The 27,366-nt window shown below is 39.0% G+C and overlaps 3 protein-coding genes across 3 annotated transcripts in view; 2 read left to right on the plus strand and 1 right to left on the minus strand.

Moving 5' to 3' along the window:
- LOC135084236 (inositol 1,4,5-trisphosphate receptor) overlaps positions 1 to 11,812 on the minus strand; it is a 122,336-nt gene extending 110,524 nt beyond the window's left edge. Inside the window, exon 1 of the mRNA XM_063978988.1 lies at positions 11,013 to 11,812. The gene's annotated coding sequence lies outside the window, so the exon portion shown is untranslated. The remainder of the gene's footprint in view (positions 1 to 11,012) is intronic.
- A 2,311-nt stretch (positions 11,813 to 14,123) lies between these two features.
- LOC135084019 (trypsin-7-like) lies at positions 14,124 to 20,516 on the plus strand. Its single transcript, XM_063978759.1, has 6 exons — positions 14,124 to 14,229; positions 14,510 to 14,690; positions 15,235 to 15,490; positions 16,713 to 16,821; positions 17,462 to 17,535; positions 20,355 to 20,516. The coding sequence occupies exons 1-6, from the start codon at positions 14,187 to 14,189 to the stop codon at positions 20,511 to 20,513; spliced, it is 822 nt and encodes a 273-aa protein (XP_063834829.1). The 5' UTR covers positions 14,124 to 14,186; the 3' UTR covers positions 20,514 to 20,516.
- A 2,715-nt stretch (positions 20,517 to 23,231) lies between these two features.
- Positions 23,232 to 26,530, plus strand: LOC135084229 (trypsin-7-like). The gene is made up of 5 exons (XM_063978968.1): positions 23,232 to 23,331; positions 23,739 to 23,910; positions 24,343 to 24,598; positions 24,936 to 25,044; positions 25,829 to 26,530. The coding sequence occupies exons 1-5, from the start codon at positions 23,289 to 23,291 to the stop codon at positions 26,032 to 26,034; spliced, it is 786 nt and encodes a 261-aa protein (XP_063835038.1). The 5' UTR covers positions 23,232 to 23,288; the 3' UTR covers positions 26,035 to 26,530.
- The last annotated feature ends 836 nt before the right edge of the window (positions 26,531 to 27,366 follow it).

Here is a 27,366-nt window from a genome sequence, read left to right on the forward strand (position 1 = left end):
CGTGAGAGGCTGCATTATTTTTTTAGAATTGTAAAAATAAAAAATCGGTCAAGTGCAAATTATACTCGTCCTACCATTCGGGTAACGGTATTTTTCATAAATTGTGGACTTGCGGACTATGATTCATAAGAAACCCATTCACCAAAGTATATTACTTTCTGGGATAATATATCCTTGCCTCAAACAATTAGAGACACGACGTGTACTGATAAATTATACAAAATATTGAAAATACTTTTAAAAGGAGAAATAATCATTCGTAACATAGTAGTATGGTACCATGGCAGCAATTTGTTATAATTCTGTAGCTTATGTGTGGTGTGACACAGCTTTGATAAAAGTGGTAAAAATTCTGATAACAAGAAGTTTAATTAGTAAGTTTTCCTGTAAATTTTAACGTACATTTTATTTATGTAAGTTATCCTCAATCAAAACGTGTACAATAGAACAATGTTTTGTTTAATAAAATAACTTATCATCTAGCTATGACCCTGCCCAAGTTTAGACTTATTTAAAATTTAACATATTAGAGAGACAATGTTTTATCCGCATAACATGACAACAACACAAATGGCTTTACAAAATTAAATGGTATTTCAATAACATCAAAATACTTTTGAAACACAAAACTTAATCAAGTTCAGTGGCACACTGGCACACACAAGCTAAGAGAGAAAATTGGATCAATTATTTGTTTAGGAAATTGCCGTCTTGTTGAAATTCTACCCGCAGCTTGAGAAAGAAACAAACTGCTATTTCTGAAAATTGCTATTTATTTTTGGGATGAGACAGAATGGAGGGGTTTAAATATCTTGTTTGATGTCATTTTGGAATCAGATGTAGATCTATGGCGATGAAGAAAGTTTCAATGGCGATTACTTCGAAAATGTATCGTATCGAGCCAGAATCGAAGAAAGAATCGAATCGTACCAGACTCCTAAATAATAGACGTTATTAATTAGTAACTAGAACACTGTCACAAACTTTTTCCTATTCCACACGAAACTGCCGAAAACATAGGATTAGCAAAAACATAATTAACACAAACACATGAAGCAATACAACTAAAACTAAAGCACTTTCTGTAATTAGCCCCAGTAATTAGAGCGCGAAACAAATGGGAAACTGAAGCCGCCGTTTCCACATTTCGCCCAAGGGACAGGGTACAAAGCACTGAGCTTTGGAACGTTTTTTGTTTGTCAGTTCGCGTGAATGATGCATGGAGGAGTCTTGTCTGAAACTAGCTGAGATAGGTGAAGTAGTCTCAGTTTAACTAGGTCTTAGTATAGGCGCAGACCACCGACTTTTAGTCGGCCGATAGTTGAGCCCAATTTTAATTTGCATGAAAATGAAATAGGTGTCATGTTCGCACTTCAATAATACATGTCCATCCATACAGATTACAGCCCGACCCAACTATCGGCCAACTAAAAGTCGGTGGTCAGCGCCTAGGCTTAGAAGTAGAGCAAATTCGGGACAAATTTTTGCACATTCTGGGCCCGGAGGACTTGGTCCCTTAGGTTCAATTGAGAAATCACTGTATATTGCCAGTTTACACAGGGAATTGCAGATAATAATATGTAGGTTGAGCCATGTTGGGCGCCAATAGCATCTTATAAAGACTGAGCCTTGGGTTCCGTGTTGCCATGGTCACCACGATGTCGTGATGTCTGGATTTACTGAGCGATATTAGCTATGCGCACAAGCTAAATGTATCTTAAGTCACGGATGAGATTTTATCGGTTTTGATCTCTATACATACGAGTAATACAATAAGGGTTCCATTTTTTGCTATTGGGCAACGGAACCCTAAAAAGGAAGGAAAAGACTGTGTACCCTGTATATAAAATTAGCAAATATAATGTATTTTAAAGGAATCTGCGCTTAAAATAAATAAGTCATCAAGGTAAATAAAGTATTAGAAGCGCCCCCACTGAGTTTTCTTCCATTGCGCCTGCAGTTTATTATTCTTACAGTGAACTGGTAATGATCTGAGAAGCATGTATCATCGCGGCCGAGCAAATTGTGGGTGAATTTAGTTTAGGAAGGTTTCTCTTTTATCTTTTGGAAAACTTGGCCTCTGATTAGCCAATAACAATAATTGGTTTATGTAAAATCTTAAAACCGTTTGAAACATTAAATGGTTTCAGATATTTCTTCATTATTTTATAGGTATTCCGCCAGTTTCCTACAGCATAAGTAATACATGTTTTAAAAATAATTTTACTTCTTTTCCTGTCAGTCAAATTAATCCAAACTTTCATAATATCGACTGGTTATGGGTTATGTAATTATTACTCCAAAGCTTTTAGTAAAAATAGTACAAAAATAACTATATCCCTTTACTTTTATGTTTCCATGCTGAACCACCATCAAAATTCCAGGGCATTATTTCGCTAAGTAGGCCTAATACCAGTTTAATTAAATATTAATGCACGGTCAGCCCTCAGGGATGTGGGTAGTATCCATGCCAATATTACAAACGCGGGCGCGGCATAGATTAAAATGATTTCAGCGGGTACTTCAATAGCAATTTGGCTAAGTACCCTTAAAATGGGACGCAGGTAAGGTCTTAGGGCTGCTAAATTGAATTAAGCGAGAAAAAAAGGTTCATTTGAATTTAAATGGCGGATGGAAGGAAAAAGATTCTATACAAACTTGCTAAATCGAAAGCTTTCAAGAGGTGCATTTCATAATGACAGAATCAGATCTGTTTTTCACACGTCATGTGCAGGACCTATTCCAACTAGGAAAAACAGTTTCTTTTAGTTATATTTTCGTGAGAAATTACCGAATTCAGATAGAACAGTTCTATGTCTCATAAACGAAAAGGCAAACCTTTCCGAATGTATTGAAAAATAACATTTCTTCGACAACAGTCTTATTAACCATCAAACGGGCCATCAACAATTTCACACAATCTGATCAATATGACCTTCCCATTACAGTTCCGTAACATACTACTCCCAAGTGGGCTAAAACTAGGGCAAATTGGGGAACGATGCCGCGATGCGAAAGGAGGGCAGTGACAACCCTGCGCCCTACGTTTATAGGAAGAGCGAAGGGCTGACAGAGGGCCCTTGAGGTGAACACGCAACTATGCATAGGATATAGGTTAGACATGTCTAGGTATTGGCATAGTTTAATATTGGATTGTAAATGTAATATTAAAGTTATTTTTGAATGGTAAAGTACTCAGGTCGAATAGAATAGTCAGGAATTCGAGAATATGATGAAGGATTTAGAAAATCATGACATCATGAATATGCATTTTTTTCCACAACGGGGAAGCTCTTGGCCGGTATCTCATCATATTCTCACCTGATGGAAAGTGAGGATCAAGCCGAAGGTGGAAGCGAGCTTTACCTGGAATATTCAACCACAGAGGAACTGGCTATCTTAACTCTGTCGGAAAACAATTAAATGAAGAAATATTGCTGACGAAGTTTTAATTTAAAAAGACAGAGAATCCATGTTTAACAATAAACCTATAAAAATACACGAATAAATAATAAATCAGGTAGTTAAATGGTACACCAGAAATGTATCAGGTACGTGTCATCTCATCGACGAATGGTCAATGATAAAAACTGAAGATAGATTCAAAATGAGTCATAAGTTGATAATAAATAAACTTTTGCAGTTAATTAAGATATCGGACTTAATTAAATGTCTAGAAACCAACGAGACTAGATACAATAAACTGCCATTTAGCACAGACAGAGATAATAACATGGCACGATAAGAATATCTTAGGTAATAAATAAGTAGCACGATTATAAATAGATGACCAGAAAGAATCGTACCCATACCCGATATTAAATTATGAAATTACAGCGAATAGAATAGAACGAGATTGCTTACAGAAGATGCTACAACATGGTGATTGGTGATACAGAAATCAAAATCATCATCATCATTTCAGCCATAGGACGCCCACTGCTGAACATAGGCCTCCCCCAATGATTTCCACAATGGCCGGTTGGTGGCGAGTGGCGACCTAATCCAGCGCCTTCCCGAACAGAAACACCTAATAATAAATCGCGAAATATTGTGTTTAATTGATGTATTATGTCTATGTCAGATAAATAGAGAGATAGAGCTAAGACTACATTAGAAAACACTGCTAAAAATAACCGATGATCTGGAGAGCACCTAGATGCGGGAAATCTATCAAAGTGGACGTCATTTGGCTGAAACGAACTGAAAATAATCTAAAAAATACAACATCGAAGTTGACAGCCCTTACCTCCACGTCAAACGGCGTCATTTAGTCGACCCAAAAGGAAGCCCGAGCTCCTAAAGGGTTAGTTTTCGTGCTGGCATTGTTACGGGTATTTTTATGCAGGGTTGGGATTGGCTTTTCTTTGATGATGGTGCGTTGAGTGTGTCGTTTGCTTGTTATGACGATCGCAAGGCGTAACCCTTTTTATGTCTTTATATTTTACTTGATTGGCGGTTGTCTGGTCTTATGGGCCTAGTTCCAAGATATACCAACGTGTCGTGCATGATTTTTATTTAGTAGCAAGAACCAATGATGTTGATAAAAATCTGATTGCGGAGTTGATAAGGTCCATACACGCGCTAAAATCCTAAAGGGGAAGACTTTGTCTAGTAGTGGATACAAAAATGATGATGATGATGATAAAACCCTACCAGTATTTCAGTATAATAATGTGGGTCAGTGCTGAGAAGAAACAGAGGCAAGAGATATGTCCCTATTATCACTGTCATCCATCAGGCATTCAGAGAATTCAATGCTCATAGATATCGTAGGTATCCCAAACTGTTAATGGCACTAGTGGCAACGAAGGAGCACAATGTTTCGTATGGAACACTTCAGAAATGAGTCCCCAAGAGTTTTTGCAGACCACATGACAAGCATAACCATTTACAGCGGCTAAGACAATTAGTTTTTATTGCGCCTGCTAATCCGCCAACACGCAGGCCCAGTCTAGTTAAACTACAAGTTAAACTAGTTAATCAGCTGTTTCCAATCCAGCTAACTACGGATATGGGCCATAACAATTTATTTTACAACATACTCAAAGCAAACCCGATCCATCTTCCAATCTAAAGTATATGGCTATAATAATAATTTATGCTCCAGTGGCACAATGTGTAAAATGTATTCGATAGAATGATCCATTACATTGCCTGTTACTTGTAGTAAGCAGCCATTTAATTTCGGCTCACAACACTATACTGCTCTCGAGCCAAATGTATATGCCGATCGCTGTATCGATCAATATTTTCTTTTATTTCGTTTCGTGCCGAAAATATTACACAAAGGCTGGAAACTTGTGGGCGGTGGTATCTATGAAATACAATAAAACTGAGCTACGAGGGAATTTCATTATTCAGGGAATGAAACCGGAATACTGAAAGGGAGTGATACTCTTTATTACACGCCACAAAAAGTATTAAGAATGGCAATATTTAGGCAGTCTTATCGCTACGAAAAATAAAAATGTCCAGCTATAGGTACTTAAAACACTGGGAAAGCTCGATTATTTAATAAAAGAATACACCTAACTACCGAGTGGAAATGTGGATAATCAGTACATAGGAAACAAAATATGGCGTTTATACTTTCTCGCATTTGGATTCTCAAATTCCGATCCGGAAAATTCGGAGGCCTTTTCCAAGAGGACGAGTCAACTCAAGAAAAAATAAGTTACAAGAACTTATATTTCTTGTGGCGTCTTACGAGTATAATATGGAAACAGCAGCAGTTAGTTTCGACTAGATTCTAGTATCTTTGCAACTAACACGCGTATATTTATAGCAAAGGGGAATTTCGATCAGTCAAAACCTCAAAGACCACATTAAAAACAATCATAAAGTATCTCATTTGGATAAAAAAAAGCAAATCCACGATCGCTCTATCACTACGAGCGCCGTATTCATAGCAAACTACTATTGTCGGGCACTAAACCTCGCTCGTCGTTGGTATTCAACTGGCGACGGCACTAATCATGATCGAGAGATTGGATCTTTGACAACATTTCCCGGGTGTAATTGGTGGACCTACTTATTAGGAAGAAACTGTGGGATTACATAAAATATTGTCTTTTTGGGAAACAGGAGAGGAATACTAATGAACTAGGTATAATGTTGTACTATATAGAAATTCTCTCGTAAATAAAGGATCATAGCTGAATGGTTGACTACAAAGAAAAAGTGAGTAGAAAGTTGCTGAGTTTCTCTATATGTGAAAACATTCTGTGAAGTAGAGATACTTTTTCCTTATAATTTTCTTTTTTAAATGAAATAGAAAGAAATAATCCATTCTTCTGTGGAACCAAAACTTTTCAGTTTCATCTTTGTCGATCAAGCAAGCTAAAACCCAAAGCTACGTGCCTATTTTACCTACCTATGTGACATTTACCAGTCCTTTAAATAAATCAAAGAAAGTAATTTCAACGAGTTACGTACAGTCGACGGCATCAGACTACCTGCTAGGCAACCTGCTGAAAATCGCCCCTATTACAACGTACATAAGATGCTACAATGTTTAGTTTTATGTGCTGTACATCACATGGCTTCGGAACAGGTGCGTGTATCTCTCGGGAACTGAATGTGTGCGCCGACTTGGATCGCTGCCTCGTATACAATTACAAACTGGGGAATGGTCTTAATGTAACAATAAATAAAGCCATTTATTGCCACGAGCTTCTAGAAAGATAAACAATAAGTGACAACGGACAACGATCGTCATTGCCTCGGTTTAATGTCTTCAAAGATTTTTTATTACAGATAGGTAGATTGTATGAACCAGAATGTCCTTTTATCAGAAAAAGCTTGAAGGGCGAAATCGGGGATGATTATTGTCGTCTTCATTTCTTATTATGGGATGAAATTGACGATGTATTGATAGTGGCTGTCGCGCCACACTAAAATACAATTCTGTTGCTAGCCCGCTGCAGCCTTGACCATAGTTAATCAAATAACATAAGTTATGGACACACAGTTGAAGATGGTTTGGCAAGAGCATAGTATAAATAAAATATACGGCTATAAAGTATCTATTCGTACATGGACAGTGTTTTTTCTGGAAAATCAATGTGGAAATGATCCCAAAACTGAATGAGGAACAGGACTTAGAAGCGGGATGCTGCATTAACTGGTGCGCTTTGAACAGCAGGTGCATCGAATTTCATCTGTTATACCTATTTTATCACACAATATGCCGATTAGAGCTTTAGAAAGATAATATGAAGCTTTAGAAGGGTAAATCCCTAAAATATTCTACCTATCTCACATCATTTTGTCAGTACGTAAATCTTAGGCAGTTTATTTTGCTCCGACAATTCCCTTCGGCGCAATAGGAAAAGTTAAAGGGTCCTAATCTTAGAGTAGTTGAAAAGGCTTCAGAAAATGTTCCAGAATTTAAGGGACAAATCTGATAAAGACATCTTTCATTTATTCAAGGTTTTGTTGGAATGGCGATAACATCGCCCTCTGAAAATTTACCAGTCATTTTAGTACTTTTGTGAGAATATTTGGTGCTTTTTTTTCTCTTTGAGTGTCGTGTTATATCGAATAGTTTGAAGAATCTAAAAGGTAAAGAAAATTTGGTTTTTGAAACAGACACTCCAAGAGACATCCTTTTAAAAAATCCTATCGTATTTTTATTCTATACTGGGATTTTCTGGAATTTCCGAAACTAGGACCATGGGAAAAACAAAAAAACACCTACAAAGCACTTTCGGAGCGTGTGGCATGTGCCATCACATCGTGATTGGCATGCTTTAAGCCTGCTGCCGGCGCTTGTCCGCTCGTAAAAACGCCGTATAAACTAATAGCTTGCAGGCCACTAGAATAGCGGAACGTTTAGACAGTTTTTTATTATGATTAACTACTCCAACTCCTATGTTCTTCTTAATTTCGTTGCGGGTCCAATGGCAGTTTGGAAACAAACGTGACCCTTCATTGGTTGGGTTTTTATTGGGATAAAGTACTCGAACTCCTATGTTCTTCTGATTAATTTCGTTGCGGGGCCAATGACAGTTTATTATTCCCCTGACCTGACCTTCACTGGTTGGGTTTTTATTTTCGGTCAAGCTGTAGATCCTGGCTACACAGGCGTTGCAGAGCGGTGGGAACGAGAAGTGAGAATAGTCCCGTTATGATATTCTAATAAATGAGGGGAAACATGGTTGCTTAAAGCAAATTTTTCACGCCCTTTAAGCAGGAAAAGCGGTTTCTAGGGAAAGCGGTAACGGTGTCAGTGTCGGATTATCCGAACTCCGACATCGATAACCCAAGCATATATTTGCTTAGCTGGGGGTTAACAGGAATATTGGGACTTGCGGCAAAATTATAAGTGTTTTTGCATTTCTGTCAGACATAGTCGGTTGGATCGGCATTTTTTTCCGGCAACCCATACGACTAATCTACTACCGCTAATTTAGTGGCTTCGGACGTCTGCCTAAATAAAAGGAATACAGTAAACAAGACAATGCCCGCGTATGTACGCCTAGTTATCAATTGAACTGACTGCCCTCCATTTCTACAACTGTTTGTGTTAAATATACCTATAGTAAAATTAAATGATGACTCGAGTTTTCATTGAAGAGCCAACACACATAATTCTTCACGTAATATTGTCTGTCTGTGTTTCCTTTTTACGCTTTACCACTGATGTTTGGTAAAGAAATGAGACCCAGGGAAAAACATTTAGGTCAGTTTTATCCCGGTTTTTTGAAGAGAGATACGCGGGAGTCTTTCTGTAACAGACTGAAATTCACTCAGGCAAGGCAGCGGGCAAAAACTAGTTATAGTTGCAGCCTCTTATGCAGTCGTAATAGGTGTTATTTTGCAACAAAACTGTGTATTTAGCCAATCTATTGCCTACGTAAAACGGGACTATTCCCACCTCTCGTTCCCACCGCTGCAACTCCTGTGTAGCCAGGATCTACAGCTTGACCGCCAATAAAAACCCAACCAGTGAATGTTGAGTTTGCCTACCTAAAAATAAAATGCCCGCCACTGGTACAAGTGTGCGGTTTCTCATCTGTTGCGACCTGCGACCTTTATTGTTAAGGTAGTAGGTAGTCTGTAAAAAATAACAACAATACTGTGTTCTCATGGGTTTGGCTATTTAAGGAAATCTATTAGCACTGAATGTTAATAAATCTGAAAAGATTGAAAAGGGGCCCCTAGCTTTGGTGGGTAGATCAGACAATGAAATCAAGGAAGGCCATAACTCAGGTGTAAACAAATTGAAAATGTCTTGACACCCTACGAAGTACATAAAGTATTGATTCAGACTGAATATTTCCTACTACTAACATTGTGGAAAACCTTGGGGGAGGCCTTTGTCCAGCAGTGGACGTCATTTGGCTGAAACGACGACTAACATACCTTTTCCTAGCCTCTACTAGGACACATCCTTGAATAGTCTGATTTTTTTTACATCTATTATGTAAGTCTGCATTCTTAGGATTCTTATTGTACTCAAGGTCAATATAGTTTAAATATTTTTTTTTGAAACAAATGTGGAATGAGCTATAAATTCATTAAATATCTAAATAATTACTCAATCATAAAATCTAATAGGAAACCGATTACTGCTTTGCATTTTTATTAGGTACTAAAAGGGCTATTGTTTAATTTAAATAAATATAATAACTTAAAACCATTTTCCATAACAATACACCCATCAAACTTGTCCATCCATCTTGTTAACGCTGGCAGCAATTAATTAGTATCCAAGATGCAAATGCTGGTGCGCCGGCCAGTTAGAACAATTACCATGCTCCGAGTGATTGGAATCAATTGTTACGTTCATCTTGAACATCGGATATTTGGCTGTGTGTGCTTATGCCCATAAACATTCCAATTACATTCCAATATTGAGTTGTAACACAGTTAAATTATTTAGTAAAAAAGTTCTTTGAACATTTTCTCATCTTAAAGAAAGGATAATTACTGTATTTTTTTAAGCTATATGACAATCTCACACAAAAATTGGTTGTGTATAGTGCTTAAACTTAAAGACAAAGCAATTTAGCTACATGAAAAAATTTATAATTATAGTAATTTTATGGTTCTAAAGCTCGGAACTTAATTTTAGTTGGGTTTAGTTTCACCAAATTGTAATCTGTTATTTTGACTTTTATTTCTAAGAAGTAAATCAGTAGTTTAAATTTTGTTAAATCCGACTGCCTACTTTGGAATATAACTCATTTACACCATTGTTCATACGACTTATTGAAAATTTTACGGTTTAAAATTGCCTCTTCTAACACTTAAAGTGTTTTATTGCCTGTGTAACATCTTAGATAGCTGCTGGAAGTAAATATTTGGACAAGAATCTTATTTATAAACAAATTAGGAGTGTCCTTGTAGGATTATCTCATTGTTATCTTATTGGAAACCGAACCAAAACAAACAACATAGTAAGTCTGAGAAAGCTGTAATCTTCTAGATACTGCTTATTCGTATTTTAGTATGCTAAAATGTATTTTTTAGTATTTTAATGACGTTTTAATTTTTTGAGTTGTAACATAAGTTTACGTAGCTACATAGAATAATTAATACTTCCATTATTTTACCTAAAAGAGTGCACAAACTAGGAGCACTAATTTCACTAAATTTTGGCATTATTTAGGTAGGTATTCAAGCAGGGTAATTTTTTTATTTAAAGGGTAGGTCTGTATTTTTAAGTTTCGTTGCGGGTGAATTCTAATAAGATTCCAATTGGTATTTTTTAGAAATCAAAATGTTACTTGTTCTGGACTATTAGCATGTTCCTGAATTGCGTATATTCGTCATAAAGTAGAGATATACATAAAAACATGAACCAGGATATGAGGAACTGTAAATAATGCATAATTTATTACCGGCGCCAACAAGGGTGTTAACAATACTCGTGGTGACAAATATCGACACAGCATTTTATGCTGTGACTGTGAAATGCATAAAACAATCTTTTTAGAGCCATCGGCCTTTCATGAACATGCTCCGACACTGAGCGAACAAATGTTTATATACGGTTATCTTACCCTTATCTTGTACCTCCACCGCACATGAGATGATAACACATAATCACAAAAACGTCACTTTTGAGATTATTTAGGGATTTCAAGTGTTAATTCCAAAAAAACATGAAAACTTTGATTTTCAATGACACACGAACGCAACACGTTCACCTCGTACGAAGGCGCGCCACTGTCAGTGTTGCCATAATTAAATTAAGTTTACCTCAAAACAAACGTCAGAATGTGGTGGTAATTTTATTTATGAATGAAATAAATTATATTTAGATTCTACGTTCAACTATCATACTGCTACACTGCGACTTTGCCGATGTTGAAAATCTACAGACATTTTACTACACTCACGACAGTACGTTGCACATGGATATGAATTTACTCTTTGACACGGTTTGCAAGGTTGCGCACAGTCACAAGGTCTTAGGTTGTTATGCTCCGAGTGACACCGTTTGATTCGATGTAATTTTTTGTAAATGTCGTATGGATTATTACATTCAGATGATAGAAATGCCAAAATAATTGGTAATTCTTTTCCTAATAACGAACGAAGCCTCCGAAGTTCATCTCTTGAAGATTTTGTGAATCTAGAATTCGACTTTCTTCGAGTCCTTGAGTTTGAAGCAGTTGCTGCATTTCTAGAGTATCTTTTCCGTCTTCTTTTTTCTTTATCTCCAGTTGAACTTATATTTTGATCTTCAATATCATTAATAATTCTTGTTACATGTCTATTGCCCATTACGTTTATATTTTATTTAAAATTTTCAGACTTAAAATTTTGGTTTACTTTGTCAAAAATTTGTCATTATGGATTTGTCACAATTTGTCATGTCATTGAAAGACAAGAAAAAGAAAAAGTATTTTAGGTATTTAGAAAAGAAACAGTTTTATACATTTTGTATGCAATTATTATTTTCTAGAGAACTTAAATAATTTTAAAGGTACATTTAACTGCTGAATGATTTTGCTCTTCACAATCTACCAGGCACCTAGGCGTAGCCATTTATTTATTTGTAATAGGTATACAAAGAATTGGATTTTTTTAATGAACCTTGTTTATGTCTGCACTGATAACGTTGATAATAATAATTCATTTAATGACGTTGTTTACACCTTTTATATCCAATGATTTATACTTTGTGTGTGTAGTAGATATGAATGTACCTACCTAAATTATGACGTACGAGTATAAGCGTGAACTACTCGTGTAACGATAAGCCTAGGGGCAGACCACCAACTTTTAGTTCGATAGTTAGGCCCTATTTTAGTTAGACTTTCATACATTATGTCCTTAACAGCCCGACCCAACTATCAGCCAACTAAAAGTCGGTGATCTGCGCCTAGGCTTAAATTGAGTCTTTTCATGGAAAGGATCCTCTAACTATGCTTTATCGTGATTCAATCGCTTTACCCGTTCATTAAATAACTCGTACCTACTTATTCGTATTTGGGTATGTACTTGATAAACTACTGTCGAAAGCATGAGGATGAATAATATGGAGATTGCCAATTTAATAACAAAACAAAATGATATCTACGCTTTAAACTTGGAGGTAGATTATCTATTATTTATTGTTGTTGTTGAATGAGATTCTCAGTAAATACACGTAGTATTTATTTATTTTAATTTAAATAAGTAATAATACCTATGTATATGTTACGGTCAAAGTGATAAATGTGAAAATTATGAATAATCGCCGGTTATTATGAATAATTACCGCATGATTTGGTAAATGTAATTAATATGAGGTCATTTATGTGTGTATAAAACTAAATAGGCGGCTTAGGGGTGGCCCAAGGGCCACCCCCGCCGCACCTTAACCTATTTTTCACTTTAAATCAAAACATTATGTTATAGGCATCATGGAAAAGTAATATTATGCAAGAAACATTCCAAACTCATTATGCCAAATTATCCCAACTAATATTAATATTATAAATGCGAAAGTAACTCTGTCTGTCTGTTACGCTTTCCCGCTTAAACCTCGCAACCGATTTTGATGAAATTTGGCATAGAGATAGTTTGAGTCCCGGGAAAGAACATAGGATAGTTTTTATCCCGGTTTTTGAAACAGGGACGCGCGCGATAAAGTTTTTCTGTGACAGACAAAATTCCACGCGGGCGAAGCCGCGGGCGGAAAGCTAGTATTAATATATGATATCAAAACGTTCAAAAGTTTGGCTGTACACGAACACGTACACAAGATGTTGTTCTCTTTTATGAAATTTGTTAGTACTAAGGTTGAATTATTAAATAATCACTGTTAAATGTGATTAATTTATCACTTTCACCGCGACTGTCGGGAATTATTCATAATAACCGGTTATTATTAATAATTTTCGATTTATCACATTAACCGTAACATATACATCATAATTATATTTATCCTGGTTTTTGCACTTGTGTTTCATGTCAAATGTGCCTGAAATAAGTAGTTAAATTATATTGTATTATTACTTTAGATTAGGCTGGTATCAGCAATTTTTGGGTTTATAAGATTATTGGCCACTTCTATCAAATGTAAGTATGTAATACGGATATTAATACTAACATTGTAAAAACTAATTTGTATTCTGTTGCTGTACCTAAATAAATAAATAAAAATAAAAAAACATTTTAAACAGTGGGTATGCCTCTTTCTTACCATACAACATCAGACACAATTAATTACATTGGCCCTTAATTTCAACACTGTACCTACTCGTACTTATTGGAACAATTTATTTAACTTTATCATCTTGTGGGAAGGCCAAAAAAACTATTTTAAATTGCAGAAAAACTATTTTAAACTAGTTTAGGCTTTAAATTATTTTTAGATAGTTGGTGTTGGCCATAAGCGCTCAAATTTTACAAGTCAGGCATGTTGAAATTGGGTATCATCATCATCGGTCATTAAGTCTGTTTTCACTGCAGCACTCCAGAGGCAAATGGAGGATAATATACACTCCCCACGCTCTGGCCAGACGGGTCGGGGAAATTGGGCATACAGCATTAAATACTTACTTATCAGCATTTATTTATGTTTCAATACAAAGCAAGTGAGGTAAGTTAATCCAATTTGATTAACAATTTGAGATTATCTTAGTACCTAAATATAAATTGAATAAAATGATTGATGTAAAAGCAGTGTGGTTTAGGTCGTAAGGTTAATAAGTAGTTATTGTAAGTTTATTAGAATATCAAATATGAAATTCTCACTATTATTACTATTGACCATCGTGTCAGCTGGTGAGTACTAATATAATAACTTAACATGTAACTATAATATTGAATTCAAATAAATAAGCGGTTAAAAATAATAATAAATTTAAAAATGCCTCCGGTTTTCCCTAAATGTTATCCGGTACCCTATAGTTGGCAACATTATAAACAGATGACGATCGCTTCCCTAAATTGGTGAACTTCCGGGTCCGGTTCCCGGTATTGTATCTTTTTCATTCATTCATTTTAAATCATGGCGCGAAGACATTATAGACAATCAGTTTTAATTTTACATTATTTTTTTTAGTGTTATGTACCTCTCAGGGCCCAGACACGCGCATCGTGGGGGGATATCCCGCCACGATATACAACTACCCCTTCGTGGTGTCCATAGTGTACACAAACCCTGAAACTGGAGAGCAGACGCCAAGATGCGTTGGCTCTATCATATCCTCGTGGCATGTGCTGACTACGGCTCACTGTTTTAGGTATGAATGTTTTACATTTTACAACGTGAGATTTTTTTTCCTTGATTTTACAAAATACAAAAATTGCTCTTAATTTGCACAAGAATCTAGGCACCCTAAGTTTATGCCGTTGCAGCCTTGCGAAACAAAGTAAAAAAGTGCAACCCGAGTTTTGCGCGGGAAGCGTATTTTATAACTTTTAAAAAGTTTACTTTTTATTTTTACTTTTTTAGTTACATAAGCTACAGCAATAAAATAAAATTAAGAAGCCTTCTGATTTGTGCAATATGCATCTAAAAATAGCTCGAGAATAAAAAATCCTGTTTAAATTACAAGTTGTAGTTTAGTGTTAGCGTAATAATAATAAATAATTTTTAACCGTGAATGTGGCAAAACAGTAGTTGGTCAAGAACAACTTCTTCTTGACCACGGAATCATTTCTTTTCATTTCCACCTCGAAAGTAGGAAATGTAAAGAAATGTATCTGTGCCCGAACTAAAGCAACGACATCTGTTGACGAAAATTGCAAGTCTCACCGCCACAAATTCTCCCGCTCTTTCGCCAGCGACCCAAATGTCGAAAACTACAAGCTCCGCGTCGGCTCCACTAGCAGCATGGAAGGTGGCACTCTCTTCGACATTTATTACATCATCATTCACCCCGACTATGTGGAGAGCCCGCGTACCGCTGACGCCGCCATAGTGGTGCTGACCCAGCACATCACCATAAGCGAGAGCGTGCGAGTGATCTACATTCCCCCGCAGGAGACGTACATCCCTGATGGCTACACTGTGAGGGCTATTGGCTGGGGGGCTGAGGAAGTAAGTACTTAAGTAGCTCACTCAAGATCACCATCATCTGACGTCATTATTACATCATCAACCAAGACATGGTCGTACGTCTGGGGGGGGGGGGGCAAGTTATTCTCAGCTCCCAGCTTTGACCTAGGGGGGGGGCAACTTATACACAGCTCTAGCCTGGGGGGGGGACACTTCTGACTTCGGGGGACTGTCAGACTTTTTAGATCAGATAGTTTGACTTAGTTCCTTCAAAGCGACCTCCAGGGGGGAGTAACTTATGCTTGGCACCCGGGGCGGACCATCCCCCCCTTACGCCGCTACTGCCTTACAACCCCACTGACCGTCAGTTCTGCGTGCTACGTTCTCTAGTGCAGAAAATATGATTTCCATGTCACATTTTTTACTCTTTCCAAAAGGCTCATGTTGCTACGAGGCATAATATAATATTATAAATAACGATTATCAATTTCACTTCAGCGGCATTTAATATGTAACTAGAATCTACATTCTTCAATGCGTCACAGTTTTTCCCTGACACATAATAATAAAAGAGGTTCACAATAGAACGTACTAAATAAAATAACAATAAGATCGGGGCGGTTTTCCCTTCCATCAATTCATCACGGTCCGTCATCATGAATCATGAATATCATGTTGATTAGTATCAGCTATCATAAATTACATACGTTAATGTATTACCCATAATACCCAAACAAATATAATAAACTACTTAAGTGTCAGATAAGAAATTTATTATAATATAAATACATTTATTTATTCAACATTCATAATCCTAACTGAGATAAAAACTCAGTCTAGGCCTAGATTCTATACTAGCTAGCTAGCTAGACAAACTAGACACGTGATAGATTCTGAATTTGATGATGAATTCGCTACGTCCTATAGGTAATATTATATAGGTGGTGCTGGTGTACCTTAGTCCTAAGTACGTAAAGTACCTACTTAGTACGTACTCGAAGATACGACTTACAAAAAATACTTAAGTACTTGCATGAAATGAAGCAGCGTCTAGTCAAAGCCAATATCAACTTTTCCAAAAACCAACAACCTTTACACGCATTGCGTAAATCGTATCGGTTGTTGTTGAGATAGTAACGATAATTTTCTACCGTTGCCTCTAGGTCCAACTACTGGTAGGAGCACAATACATTCCTAACCTTCAATAGGAGCTCGAAAAATTAATTCCAAATCTTGATGTTCACACCCAAACTCTGCATTCCAGGAGGCCGGTGCCTTGCTGGACACCCTGAAGGTGTTCGACACCAGAACGATCCCGCTGCAGCAGTGCATCGAGGCTTTCGCTGATGATGACAACATCAACGTTTACGACCGTACGTATCCAGAAGTTTACAGAGATTCCGGATATCACCCACCCCTTATAAGCTTCATTGGTTGGGTTTTTTTTACCGCGGTCAAGCTGTAGATCCTGGCTTCACATCAGGACTTGCAGCGGTGGAAACGAAAAGTGGGAGTAATCCCGTACTCCTTACAAAGCTCCCTCTGTTTCCATAAATCTGTATAGTTTAATGTAACATAGGTAATAACACGCATACTTACTTAAAGCACTTAAAGGTTCAGCCAAACCAACGCGATCACACGCGATGGTAAGTCTGATCGCCATCGCTGCACGCCGGCTGATCGCGTGTGATCGCGTTGGTTTGGCTGAAACTTAAGTGTGCGGGTTTCATGATAGTTTAACAAGGGAGGTAATTAATAAGATAACCTTCACTGGATGTCATAGCCTGTCAAGCTACAGAACCTGGCTTACATTACAGTATTATTAGAAAGCAGTAATACCATGAACTCGTAATCACATTGTGGTGAATGCACTCCTAAGACAAGCATTTAATTATTAGTATAGCTAACCTGGAGAACTGAACGGGAATTAACTAATTTGTACACAAAGTAATACATTTTACAAAATTACTTTCCTCCACACTAAGAACAATGACTTACCTTCCAAACTTCCAGAGGTGATCTGCACCCAAGCGGCCGGCCGTAGCATGTGCACCGGAGACTCCGGGGCTCCGATCATCATCGGGGAGGTCCTGGTGGGCATCGCGTCGTACTCCAGCTCCTGCGACGACTCCACGCCCGACACCTTCACCAGGATCGACCGCCACACCGGCTGGATCCTGCAGGAGGCCGTCCCTCCATAATTACAGCAGGAGTGAAGCTAGTGGGGCTACTCCTGTGAGGGTCGCGCCTGTTATGTAGGATAGTTTCATAAAAACATAAAGATTTTATTGTTGTTTTATTTCTCCCTGTCTCAAAGGATATTTGGGGCTTTTGAAAATGTAAGCAGCTGGAGTTGTAAAATGAAAAAAGAAGAAAAAGTGTATCTTGAAACGATTGAAGTCTATTGTGCGGACTACTTACTACTATACCGATGACTGATGGCGGCGCTTCTTCTCAGCTCGCTAGTAAGGGCCAAGTAAAAGCTGCTTAAGAACAATTTATTGATGATTTGCAGAACTCCTTGAATTTGTCCGGGTAAATAAAGATATTTTTGATTTTATTTTACTATTGCCTGAATTTGTGAATGTCACACGTATCGTAGAGTTCGTAGCTCAACTCAAATCCCTATCATAACATCGGGGAGGTTCTCGTGGGCATCGCGTCCTACTCCAGCTCCTGCGACGACTCCACGCCCGACACCTTCACCAGGATCGACCGCCACACCGGCTGGATTCTGCAGGAGGCCGTCCCTCCATACAGCAGGAGTGCGGCCTCGCCTGTGAGGGTCGCGCCTGTTGTGTAGGATAGCCAATAAATAAAAAGTAAAAGACTGTTGGTGTGTTATTATTGCCGGGGCTTTTGAAAAACGTTTGCCCTGAAAAAAAATCTATTGCGCGGATTACTTACATACATACACTGAGTCACCGATATAAGTAGTCACCTATCATATCTGATTCCCACCTACGTACTACTATGGTACTACATATCGCCTGAATTTTATGCGAGTGTTTCTAGCAACGTAACTACTAGTTCAAATCGTCCCCCTACGCGGGCTGAGGACCTAGAACAAGAACTAAGCATAGTTACCTGACGCAGTTTTCCATAGTGTTTTTATATGTAGTTTACATTTGCACACGACTATGGAAACCGCGTCAGCTAAGCTAAAGTAACTTAGCTCTTGGTCTGGAACCCGCATTATCATCATCATCGGGGAGGTTCTGGTGGGCATCGCGTCGTACTCCAGCTCCTGCGACGACTCCACGCCCGACACCTTCACCAGGATCGACCGCCACACCGGCTGGATCCTGCAGGAGGCCGTCCCTCCATACAGCAGGAGTGCGGTTGCGATTGTGTAGGATAACTAATAAATAAAAAATAAAAGACTGTTGGTGTGTTATTATTGCCGGGGCTTTTAAAAAGGAGGCAGGAACGAAAATAGACGAAAAAGTTTGCCCTGAAAAAACAACTATTGAGCGGATTACTTAAACTGAGTCACCGACATTTAAAAAGTAGTTTAGGTACTTACCATAATATCTGATTATCACCTACATTCTACTGTGGCACTGCATAAGTTTTGCCTGAATTTTATGCGAGTGTTTGTAGCAACTTGTCGTACATATACTAGCTCAAATCGTCCTCCTACGCGGGCTGCAGACCAAAAACTAAGCAAAGTTAGCTTGCTCGCATAGCTGACACAGTTTTCCATAGTGTTTTTATATTTAAGTAGTTTGCATTTGCACACGACAATGGAAACCGCGTCAGCTAAGCTAAAGTAACTTAGCTCTTGGTCTGCAACCCGCACTATCATCATCATCGACGAGGTCCTGGTGGGCATCGCGTCCTACTCCAGCTCCTGCGACGACTCCACGCCCGACACCTTCACCAGGATCGACCGCCACACCGGCTGGATCCTGCAGGAGGCCGTCCCTCCATACACCAGGAATGCGGCCTCGCTTGTCAGGGTCGCGCCTGTTGTGTAGGATAGCCAATAAATAAAAAATAAAAAACTGTTGGTGTGTTATTATTGCCGGGGCTTTTGAAAAAGTACGCGGGAACGAAAATAGTTTGCACTGAAATAAAATCTCTTTCTTTTTCTCACCTACACGTACTGGCTTATTGCCTGAATTTTATGCGAGCGTTCGTAGCAACATAACTAGCTCAAATCGTCCCTTCTACGCGGGCTGCAGACTAAAAACTAAGCAAAGTTAGCTTGTATTGCTCGCATAGCTGACGCAGTTTTCCATGGTGTTTTTTTAATTCATAGTTTGCATTTGCACACGACTATGGAAACCGCGTCAGCTAAGCTAAAGTAACTTAGCTCTTGGTCTGCAACCCGAATTATCATCATCATCGACGAGGTCCTGGTGGGCATCGCGTCCTACTCCAGCTCCTGCGACGACTCCACGCCCGACACCTTCACCAGGATCGACCGCCACACCGGCTGGATTCTGCAGGAGGCCGTCCCTCCCTACGGCAGGAGTGCGGCCTCGCCTGTCAGGGTCGCGCCTGTTATGTAGGATTATTAAATAAATTAAGATTTTATTGGTGTTTTATTTCTCCCTGTCTCAAAGGATATTTGGGGCTTTTGAAAATGTAAGCAGCTGGAGTTGTAAAATGAAAAAAGAAGAAAAAGTGTATCTTGAAACGATTGAAGTCTATTGTGCGGACAAAGTAAGTACTTACTACTATACCGATGACTGATGGCGGCGCTTCTTCTCAGCTCGCTAGTAAGGGCCAAGTAAAAGCTGCTTAAGAACAATTTATTGATGATTTGCAGAACTCCTTTAATTTGTCCGGGTAAATAAAGATATTTTTGATTTTATTTTACTATTGCCTGAATTTGTGAATGTCACACGTATCGTAGAGTTCGTAGCTCAACTCAAATCCCTATCATATCATCGGGGAGGTTCTCGTGGGCATCGCGTCCTACTCCAGCTCCTGCGACGACTCCACGCCCGACACCTTCACCAGGATCGACCGCCACACCGGCTGGATCCTGCAGGAGGCCGTCCCTCCCTACGGCAGGAGTGCGGCCTCGCCTGTGAGGGTCGCGCCTATTGTGTAGGATAACTAAAATAAAAAATAAAAGACTGTTGGTGTGTTATTATTGCCGGGGCTTTTGAAAACGTTTGCCCTGAAAAAAAATCTATTGCGCGGATTACTTACATACATACACTGAGTCACCGATATAAGTAGTCACCTATCATATCTGATTCCCACCTACGTACTACTATGGTACTACATATCTATCGCCTGAATTTTATGCGAGTGTTTCTAGCAACGTACTAGTTCAAATCGTCCCCCTACGCGGGCTGCAGCCCAAAAACTAAGCAAAGTTAGCTTGCTCGCATAGCTGACGCAGTTTTCCATAGTGTTTTTATATTTAGTTTGCATTTGCACACGACAATGGAAACCGCGTCAGCTAAGCTAAAGTAACTTAGCTCTTGCTCTGCAACTCGCATTACATCATCATCGACGAGGTCCTGGTGGGCATCGCGTCCTACTCCAGCTCCTGCGACGACTCCACGCCCGACACCTTCACCAGGATCGACCGCCACACCAGCTGGATCCTGCAGGAGGCCGTCCCTCCCTACGGCAGGAGTGCGGCCTCGCCTGTCAGGGTCGCGCCTGTTATGTAGGATTATTAAATAAATTAAGATTTTATTGGTGTTTTATTTCTCCTTGCCTCTTAGGGGATATTTGGGGCTTTTGAAAATGTAAGCAGCTGGAGTTGTAAAATGAAAAAAGAAGAAAAAGTGTATCTTGAAACGATTGAAGTCTATTGTGCGGACTATAGGTACTTACTACTATACGGATGACTGATGGCGGCGCTTCTTCTCAGCTCGCTAGTAAAAGGGGCAAGTAAAAGCTGCTTAAGAACAATTTATTGATGATTTGCAGAACTCCTTTAATTTGTCCGGGTAAATAAAGATATTTTTGATTTTATTTTACTATTGCCTGAATTTGTGAATATCTCACGTAAATTATCGTAGAGTTCGTAGCTCAACTCAAATCCCTATCATCATGTCGTCGACGAGGTGCTGGTGGGCATCGCGTCCTACTCCAGCTCCTGCGACGACTCCACGCCCGACACCTTCACCAGGATCGACCGCCACACCGGCTGGATCCTGCAGGAGGCCGTCCCTCCCTACGGCAGGAGTGCGGCCTCGCCTGTCAGGGTCGCGCCTGTGGTTTAGTGGTTAATATATAAATTAAGATTTTATTAGTGTTTTATTCCTCTCTGAAGGATATTTGGGACTTTTGATAATGTAGACAGCCGGAGCTGTAAAATGAAAAAAACATCCTTCTGGCGCAGTCAGGTAAAAAGACGAAAGAGGGGAGGTCCTGGTGAACATCGCAGCCTACTCCAGAATCCAGCACCTACGATGACTCCACGCCTGATACCTTCACCTACGGTATGAGTGCGGCTACTGGGGCCACTCCTAAAAAAAGGCGCTTTAAAATAAGGCCATGATGAGCCAGAGCTTTTTACAGAGTACTTAAAGTGCCTTATTTTAGTTAAAAAACAAGATGACGTAATAACGATGCGCAAAGCGATCCTAAGTAATCCTAACTCCTTTATTAGCCGAGCGCTCGAAAGATTATCCAGTCAATGGGGCATCAAGTGTGTCATACGTCATACCAGTGTGCAGTTACAGCCCTCGGTCTTCCCCTGAGCCTTGATTATATATCAACTCCACCAAGAAAAAACCGACTCCAAGCTGATTCATGTATGATACCTACCTAGCCTACGCTACAATGCGTGGCGATACTGAGAGATATTGCCTACTTACTAAATTACCAAGGTCACTAAGTTTGTTTGTTTGTGTGATTGACTGACTCACTCACATCACGAAATCTTAGAAACTACAAGAGTGCTAGGAGTCTCAAATTTTGCGTGGGGGTTCCTTTTAGAACGTAGGTGCTCACTAAGACGGGATTTTGCAAAATTCAACCCCTAAGGTGGTTAAACAGGGGTCCACGCGTGATTCAAGTCGCGGGCGGCCGCTAGTTGTTTGTTTACCTAACTCCTACAAGTATTTATACTGCAACCAAAAATCCATTGATTTAATAGCTCAATGCAAAAATCACTTCCCTTTATATTATTCTTCTACGATCAGTCATAGACAGATCAGTCAGTAAGTATGGAGAAGAAAAAGAAAAGCTTTTTAAAGGTTTTGGTGTGAGACGATGAAAGCACGCAAGCAAAACCAGGGGACTGACTAGTGTTTCCGGCGTGGTGCACTTGCAGACAAGGTGGCAGATTATCGGTAAATGGTATTAGATAATGCGTACGTGTCCGATTGACTGTAGTTATTATCTTAATTTAATTATACAGCGTGTGTCGAAAATGTGTAAGATTTTTTCTTAACTTTAAAGGATGCAACGAAGCTATAGAAGCTAGATCGCTATACTTATCCGTTCTGTACATAAGTACCTATTACTTTCAAAAACACCATACTGTTGACCAATGAAATACACCAATGAAACGTTGCTATTATACTTACTTTTAAAAGGTAGAGTAAGTAGTTAAAAAGTACTTTGCGAGTTGCAAGGGATTATTCCAGTTCGTCCCACCAAGCTTTATCCCACCAGTGGGACGAGTGCTTAAATAAGTACGTACCTACGTAATGTGATTTTCATAGGACACATAAAAGAACTATTCGTAGTTATAAACAAAAAATGCTTATAGTGTAAATGAATTATTTTAATCACCCTGTACAAAACATATCAATTAGGGCTTTCTGCACTTATCAGTAGCTAAACTATTCGCGATTTTTTATATAAGATGCAGCCGTTCGTAATTAAAAGAGTATAATCAAACTGGGTTATCACTAACATGGCTTTCAAAGTGCTATGCGCGCTGGCTTTGCTTTCCGCTGGTGAGTGAAGGCCATGACCATATTGACCATAAGCACTAACAATAAGTTAAAATGTGCGTGAAGTGATCCAATAGACATAAGTTACATACAAATTCCAGGAGTCTTAGGACAGTCAAAAACTAATTTGTGATTTAAAATTTGCTCCTATTTTGTTTAGTATGTGATTTATGTTGGGTGATGGTGATATTATCAATTTCCAAGCTAATTTAAATTGAATCCCTGAAACCAGTGGAACCCCTTCAGTTGTTGGATTTTTTTGGCAAAGCATGTTATTGTTATAGTCAGCCAAGGTTTGCTTTTCATTATGACCCATCAAAAATCTGCCATTAACCATTCATCAACCAAATACGCCATCATGTCTAAACTTGTTCTCAACGAAGTATCCATCAACATTTCTAACCTTACAGCATCAGCGGCCCCAGGATCCCGCCTGACTGGAGGCAGCCCGCTGCCCGTCGAGGAGTTTCCCTCCGTGGTGGCAATCACCTACTACTACCCGCGGCCTCAGATCACCGTTCAGAGATGCGTGGGTTCCCTCGTCTCGTCTATCCATGTGATGACTGCTGCGTCCTGCTTTGAGTAAGTATTCAGGTACCATGATGACTTTATAAAACGTAGCCAGTAGTCACTAATTTTGTAGCCTATCATTGTCTGGTACAATGAAAAATGGTCGTAGAAAGAGAAGAATTTATGTCCATACTTACTGGTGATTCTGAGCTCTGCTCCAAGGTTTTCCCACAGGGCATCTTCATTTTCCATCAAGCAAGATAATTAAAATATCTGTTCACCGCTTAAACTAAATAAAATAACTTAGAAACTTAGCAAGGAGTCAGATGAAGGTAGAACTGGTAGAACTTAGACCCCTCTTTCAAAAGACAGTGAAAAGTTGGGTTTTGTTAGCAGTTGAGATAATAGACAATCAATCTGACAGGGACAAGACTCTGCTAACTTAAAACTCTTCAGTGCTCCATATTATTGAGAATTTACTCACCATTATTTTGTCTTCATCAGCGGCGCAGACCTCGATAACATGAGGGTCCGCGCCGGTTCCGCCCAGCCTCTCTCCGGAGGCACTGACGTCGGCGTCACACACTTCATCGCGCACCCTGACTTCGAGGAGTCTCCCAGGACAGCAGACATTGCAGTTCTGTTCCTGGAGCAGTTCCTTCCCATCACTTCTACTGTGAACATCCTGTACCTGCCTCCTCCAGGGTACGATATCCCTGATGGAATCAGCCTGAGAGTGGCCAGCTGGGGATTTGAATCTGTAAGTGTTTCATGATGATTTCTTTGCTTGTTGAGTGCATGATCAATTATTTCTTATTGTGTAACGCCTTATAAATTGGTACATTACGAATACAGCAGCTTCGCAAAAACCTATAGAATCAATTAAAATACAGACGGATTAGCTATCTGATGTGGCAATGCGTAGATCACATAGCACGCAGAACAGGTTCAACCCCTTTGGTTACACTACATTGTTTTCCTTGTAACTTCAAATAAAATAATTTGGTGATCATGCGTCGTCGGAGTTTCATATAAGCAACGATCTTCTTCTTTTCGTGCGCCATAACCTGCATCTCCCTTTTGCATTATGTCTTCAGTTGGACGGTGGCCCGCTTAATGACCTGAAGACCGCCTTATTGCCGAAGATACCTTTGGCCCAGTGTCAGCAAGCCTTCGCCGACTCCGAAGAAGCCAGCATTACACCTTGTGAGTATTTAGCACAGTATGGAAAAAAGGACAAAAAAAAAATACAAAAAGCATGATTCAAAAATGAAAAATAAGGCTTCTTGTAAATATAATTTGATCGGAGTTATTTGATCAGAGGATATCACTTCAGACCATTATGCATTTTTGCAACCAAAAAAGCACACCTACACTACCAGTCCGCTTGCCTCTCGAAAACTTTTCTATCCCAACGCAACGGCTACTGTCTACGAGTTAATCTACCCCGTCCACTGCCACAATTTGGCAGCTCAGCGAAAATCATCATCATTTCAGCCATAGGACTTCCACTGCTGAACATAGGCGTCCCCCAATGATTTCCACAATGGCCGGTTGGTGGCGGCCTGCATCTAGCGCCTTCCTGCTACCTTTATGAGGAGTGGAGGCCACTTACCGGAAACTGGAAAGTCCACCCACAATGTGGACCGATGGCCTGCGAAAATATCAGAGCTAATCTTAATAGCTTGCAGAATTGCTAAAATTAAGTGGCAGTGGGCGGGGCACATAGCTCGTAGAGACGATGGCCGTTGGGGCAGGAAAGTTCTCGAGTGGCGACCACGGGCTGGAAGACGTAGCGTGGGCAGGCCTCCTACTAGGTGTACCGACGATCTGGTAAAGGTCGCGGGAAGAGCCTGGATGCGGGCAGCGCAGGACCGTTCATTGTGGAAAACTTTGGGGGAGGCCTTTGTCCAGCAGTGGACGTCATTTGGCTGAAGCGAACGAACGAATCTTAATACTTCATCGACTAATAAGTCTTTTTCTTCTCCAGCCGTCGTCTGCACCTTCGCGCCAGGCCAAGGCATATGCCACGGCGACGTGGGCGCCCCGGCGGTGATCAGCAACGTTTTAGTCGGAATTGCGTCTTACTACGAGAACTGCGACGGAACCCACCCCGATGTGTGGACCAGAGTCGACAGCTACACCACCTGGATCATGCAAGTGACTTCTGGAGCGTCCCGCATGCTGGCAGTTTAACTGTGATATCGTTTGCCGCACTCGACTCACACGTCACCAAAATCAATATACTATTTCCCAATCGTTCCACGTCCCAAATGTAATTTGCGATTTTGCATTATCGCCAAGTATTCCCGTATACTTCGATGCTTTTTTGCTTAGCCACTGTCCCCCGATCGCGATGTGGTCCACGGATCAAAACAGTGATTATAGCGAATCCTATCTTCAAGTCCACAAAATCATTTTGTAAATGAACTGGTGTTGATCATGAAAGAATTTCGAAGTACTGATGAATCGAGTAAGGCTATTCTAGTCTTTTAGAGATTTGATGTGTCTTAATAAAAATTAAGAGCAAAATTAGGCCAAAATTCGTCACTGATTAAGTTAAAGAATCTAGTTTTTACAAATTCTTCTCAAAATTTTAATTTATATGTTTAGGTATGATAAGACATTTTGTTAATAAAAAATGAATGTATTAAATAAAATATTTTATTTATTGATTAAAATTTTACATTTATATTGCGTAAAAATCCTTACAACATGTAGGTAGTATGGAAAGTTTGTCGGTCACGGCAGTCGGCGGAAGACTTAGGAAATATCTTTGGGACACATTTAAATAGAACAGGCAATATTTTCACATAATTCCATTTTTACACAAGGCAAGACATACACATTAAAAGGCACGATACTTATTGCTTTCGCTTAAAAACTAATTATTTTAAATCTTAACGAATCAAGCTCGGTGGTTCTCTTTAACTTAATGGTCAAAATGTCAACAATTCCAGCGTAAGATGGCTGCCATCTTGGGTAATATCTAAATCTAACAACCGGAATACAACATTTAGCACTAATCTTAGATGTTGGCTATTCTTTTATAGTCAGTCAAATTCAAAATACAAGAAATAATCCTTAACTACACAACTTTTCTGGATCAAAATTAAGTAAAATCCATATAATTAATTAATAATAATGACAGATTGATAAAAATAGACGTTAGCTATTAATAAATTCAATAAAATGCATGATATTTACACCTCTTCAGTTTTCTGTAAGAGATTCATTAGAAAAGTTAATTTATCAGATTAAAATTATAACTAAGCATACATAGCTAAAGCTATGTTTCCTTTCAAGAATCCCAAAATATTAATACCATTAAAATATGTTACCATAATACATCTACTAACATTTACAAAAATATTAATTAACAACTATACAGACTTGGTCTATCATAATTTTATTATTTCTATTGAAGTAAATATAGAATTTTAATTTTAATAGGGGCAGATTATTATCATTATTTTTATTATCTCATTTATGGTATACCCACAATCTTCATACGTATACAATATACAT

The sequence above is a fragment of the Ostrinia nubilalis genome, chromosome 25 (assembly GCF_963855985.1).
Source record: "Ostrinia nubilalis chromosome 25, ilOstNubi1.1, whole genome shotgun sequence".
NCBI lineage: Eukaryota > Metazoa > Arthropoda > Insecta > Lepidoptera > Crambidae > Ostrinia > Ostrinia nubilalis.

Excerpts from the sequence above, each read along its gene's own strand:
- LOC135084019 (XM_063978759.1), top strand. The coding sequence starts at position 14,187 with ATGAAATTCTCACTATTATTACTATTGACCATCGTGTCAGCTG. Across the intron at positions 15,491-16,712 it reads TTGGCTGGGGGGCTGAGGAA|GAGGCCGGTGCCTTGCTGGA; the intron begins GTAAGTACTTAA and ends TCTGCATTCCAG. Across the intron at positions 16,822-17,461 it reads CAACATCAACGTTTACGACC|AGGTGATCTGCACCCAAGCG; the intron begins GTACGTATCCAG and ends CCAAACTTCCAG.
- LOC135084229 (XM_063978968.1), top strand. The coding sequence starts at position 23,289 with ATGGCTTTCAAAGTGCTATGCGCGCTGGCTTTGCTTTCCGCTG. Across the intron at positions 23,911-24,342 it reads ACTGCTGCGTCCTGCTTTGA|CGGCGCAGACCTCGATAACA; the intron begins GTAAGTATTCAG and ends TGTCTTCATCAG. Across the intron at positions 24,599-24,935 it reads CCAGCTGGGGATTTGAATCT|TTGGACGGTGGCCCGCTTAA; the intron begins GTAAGTGTTTCA and ends TTATGTCTTCAG.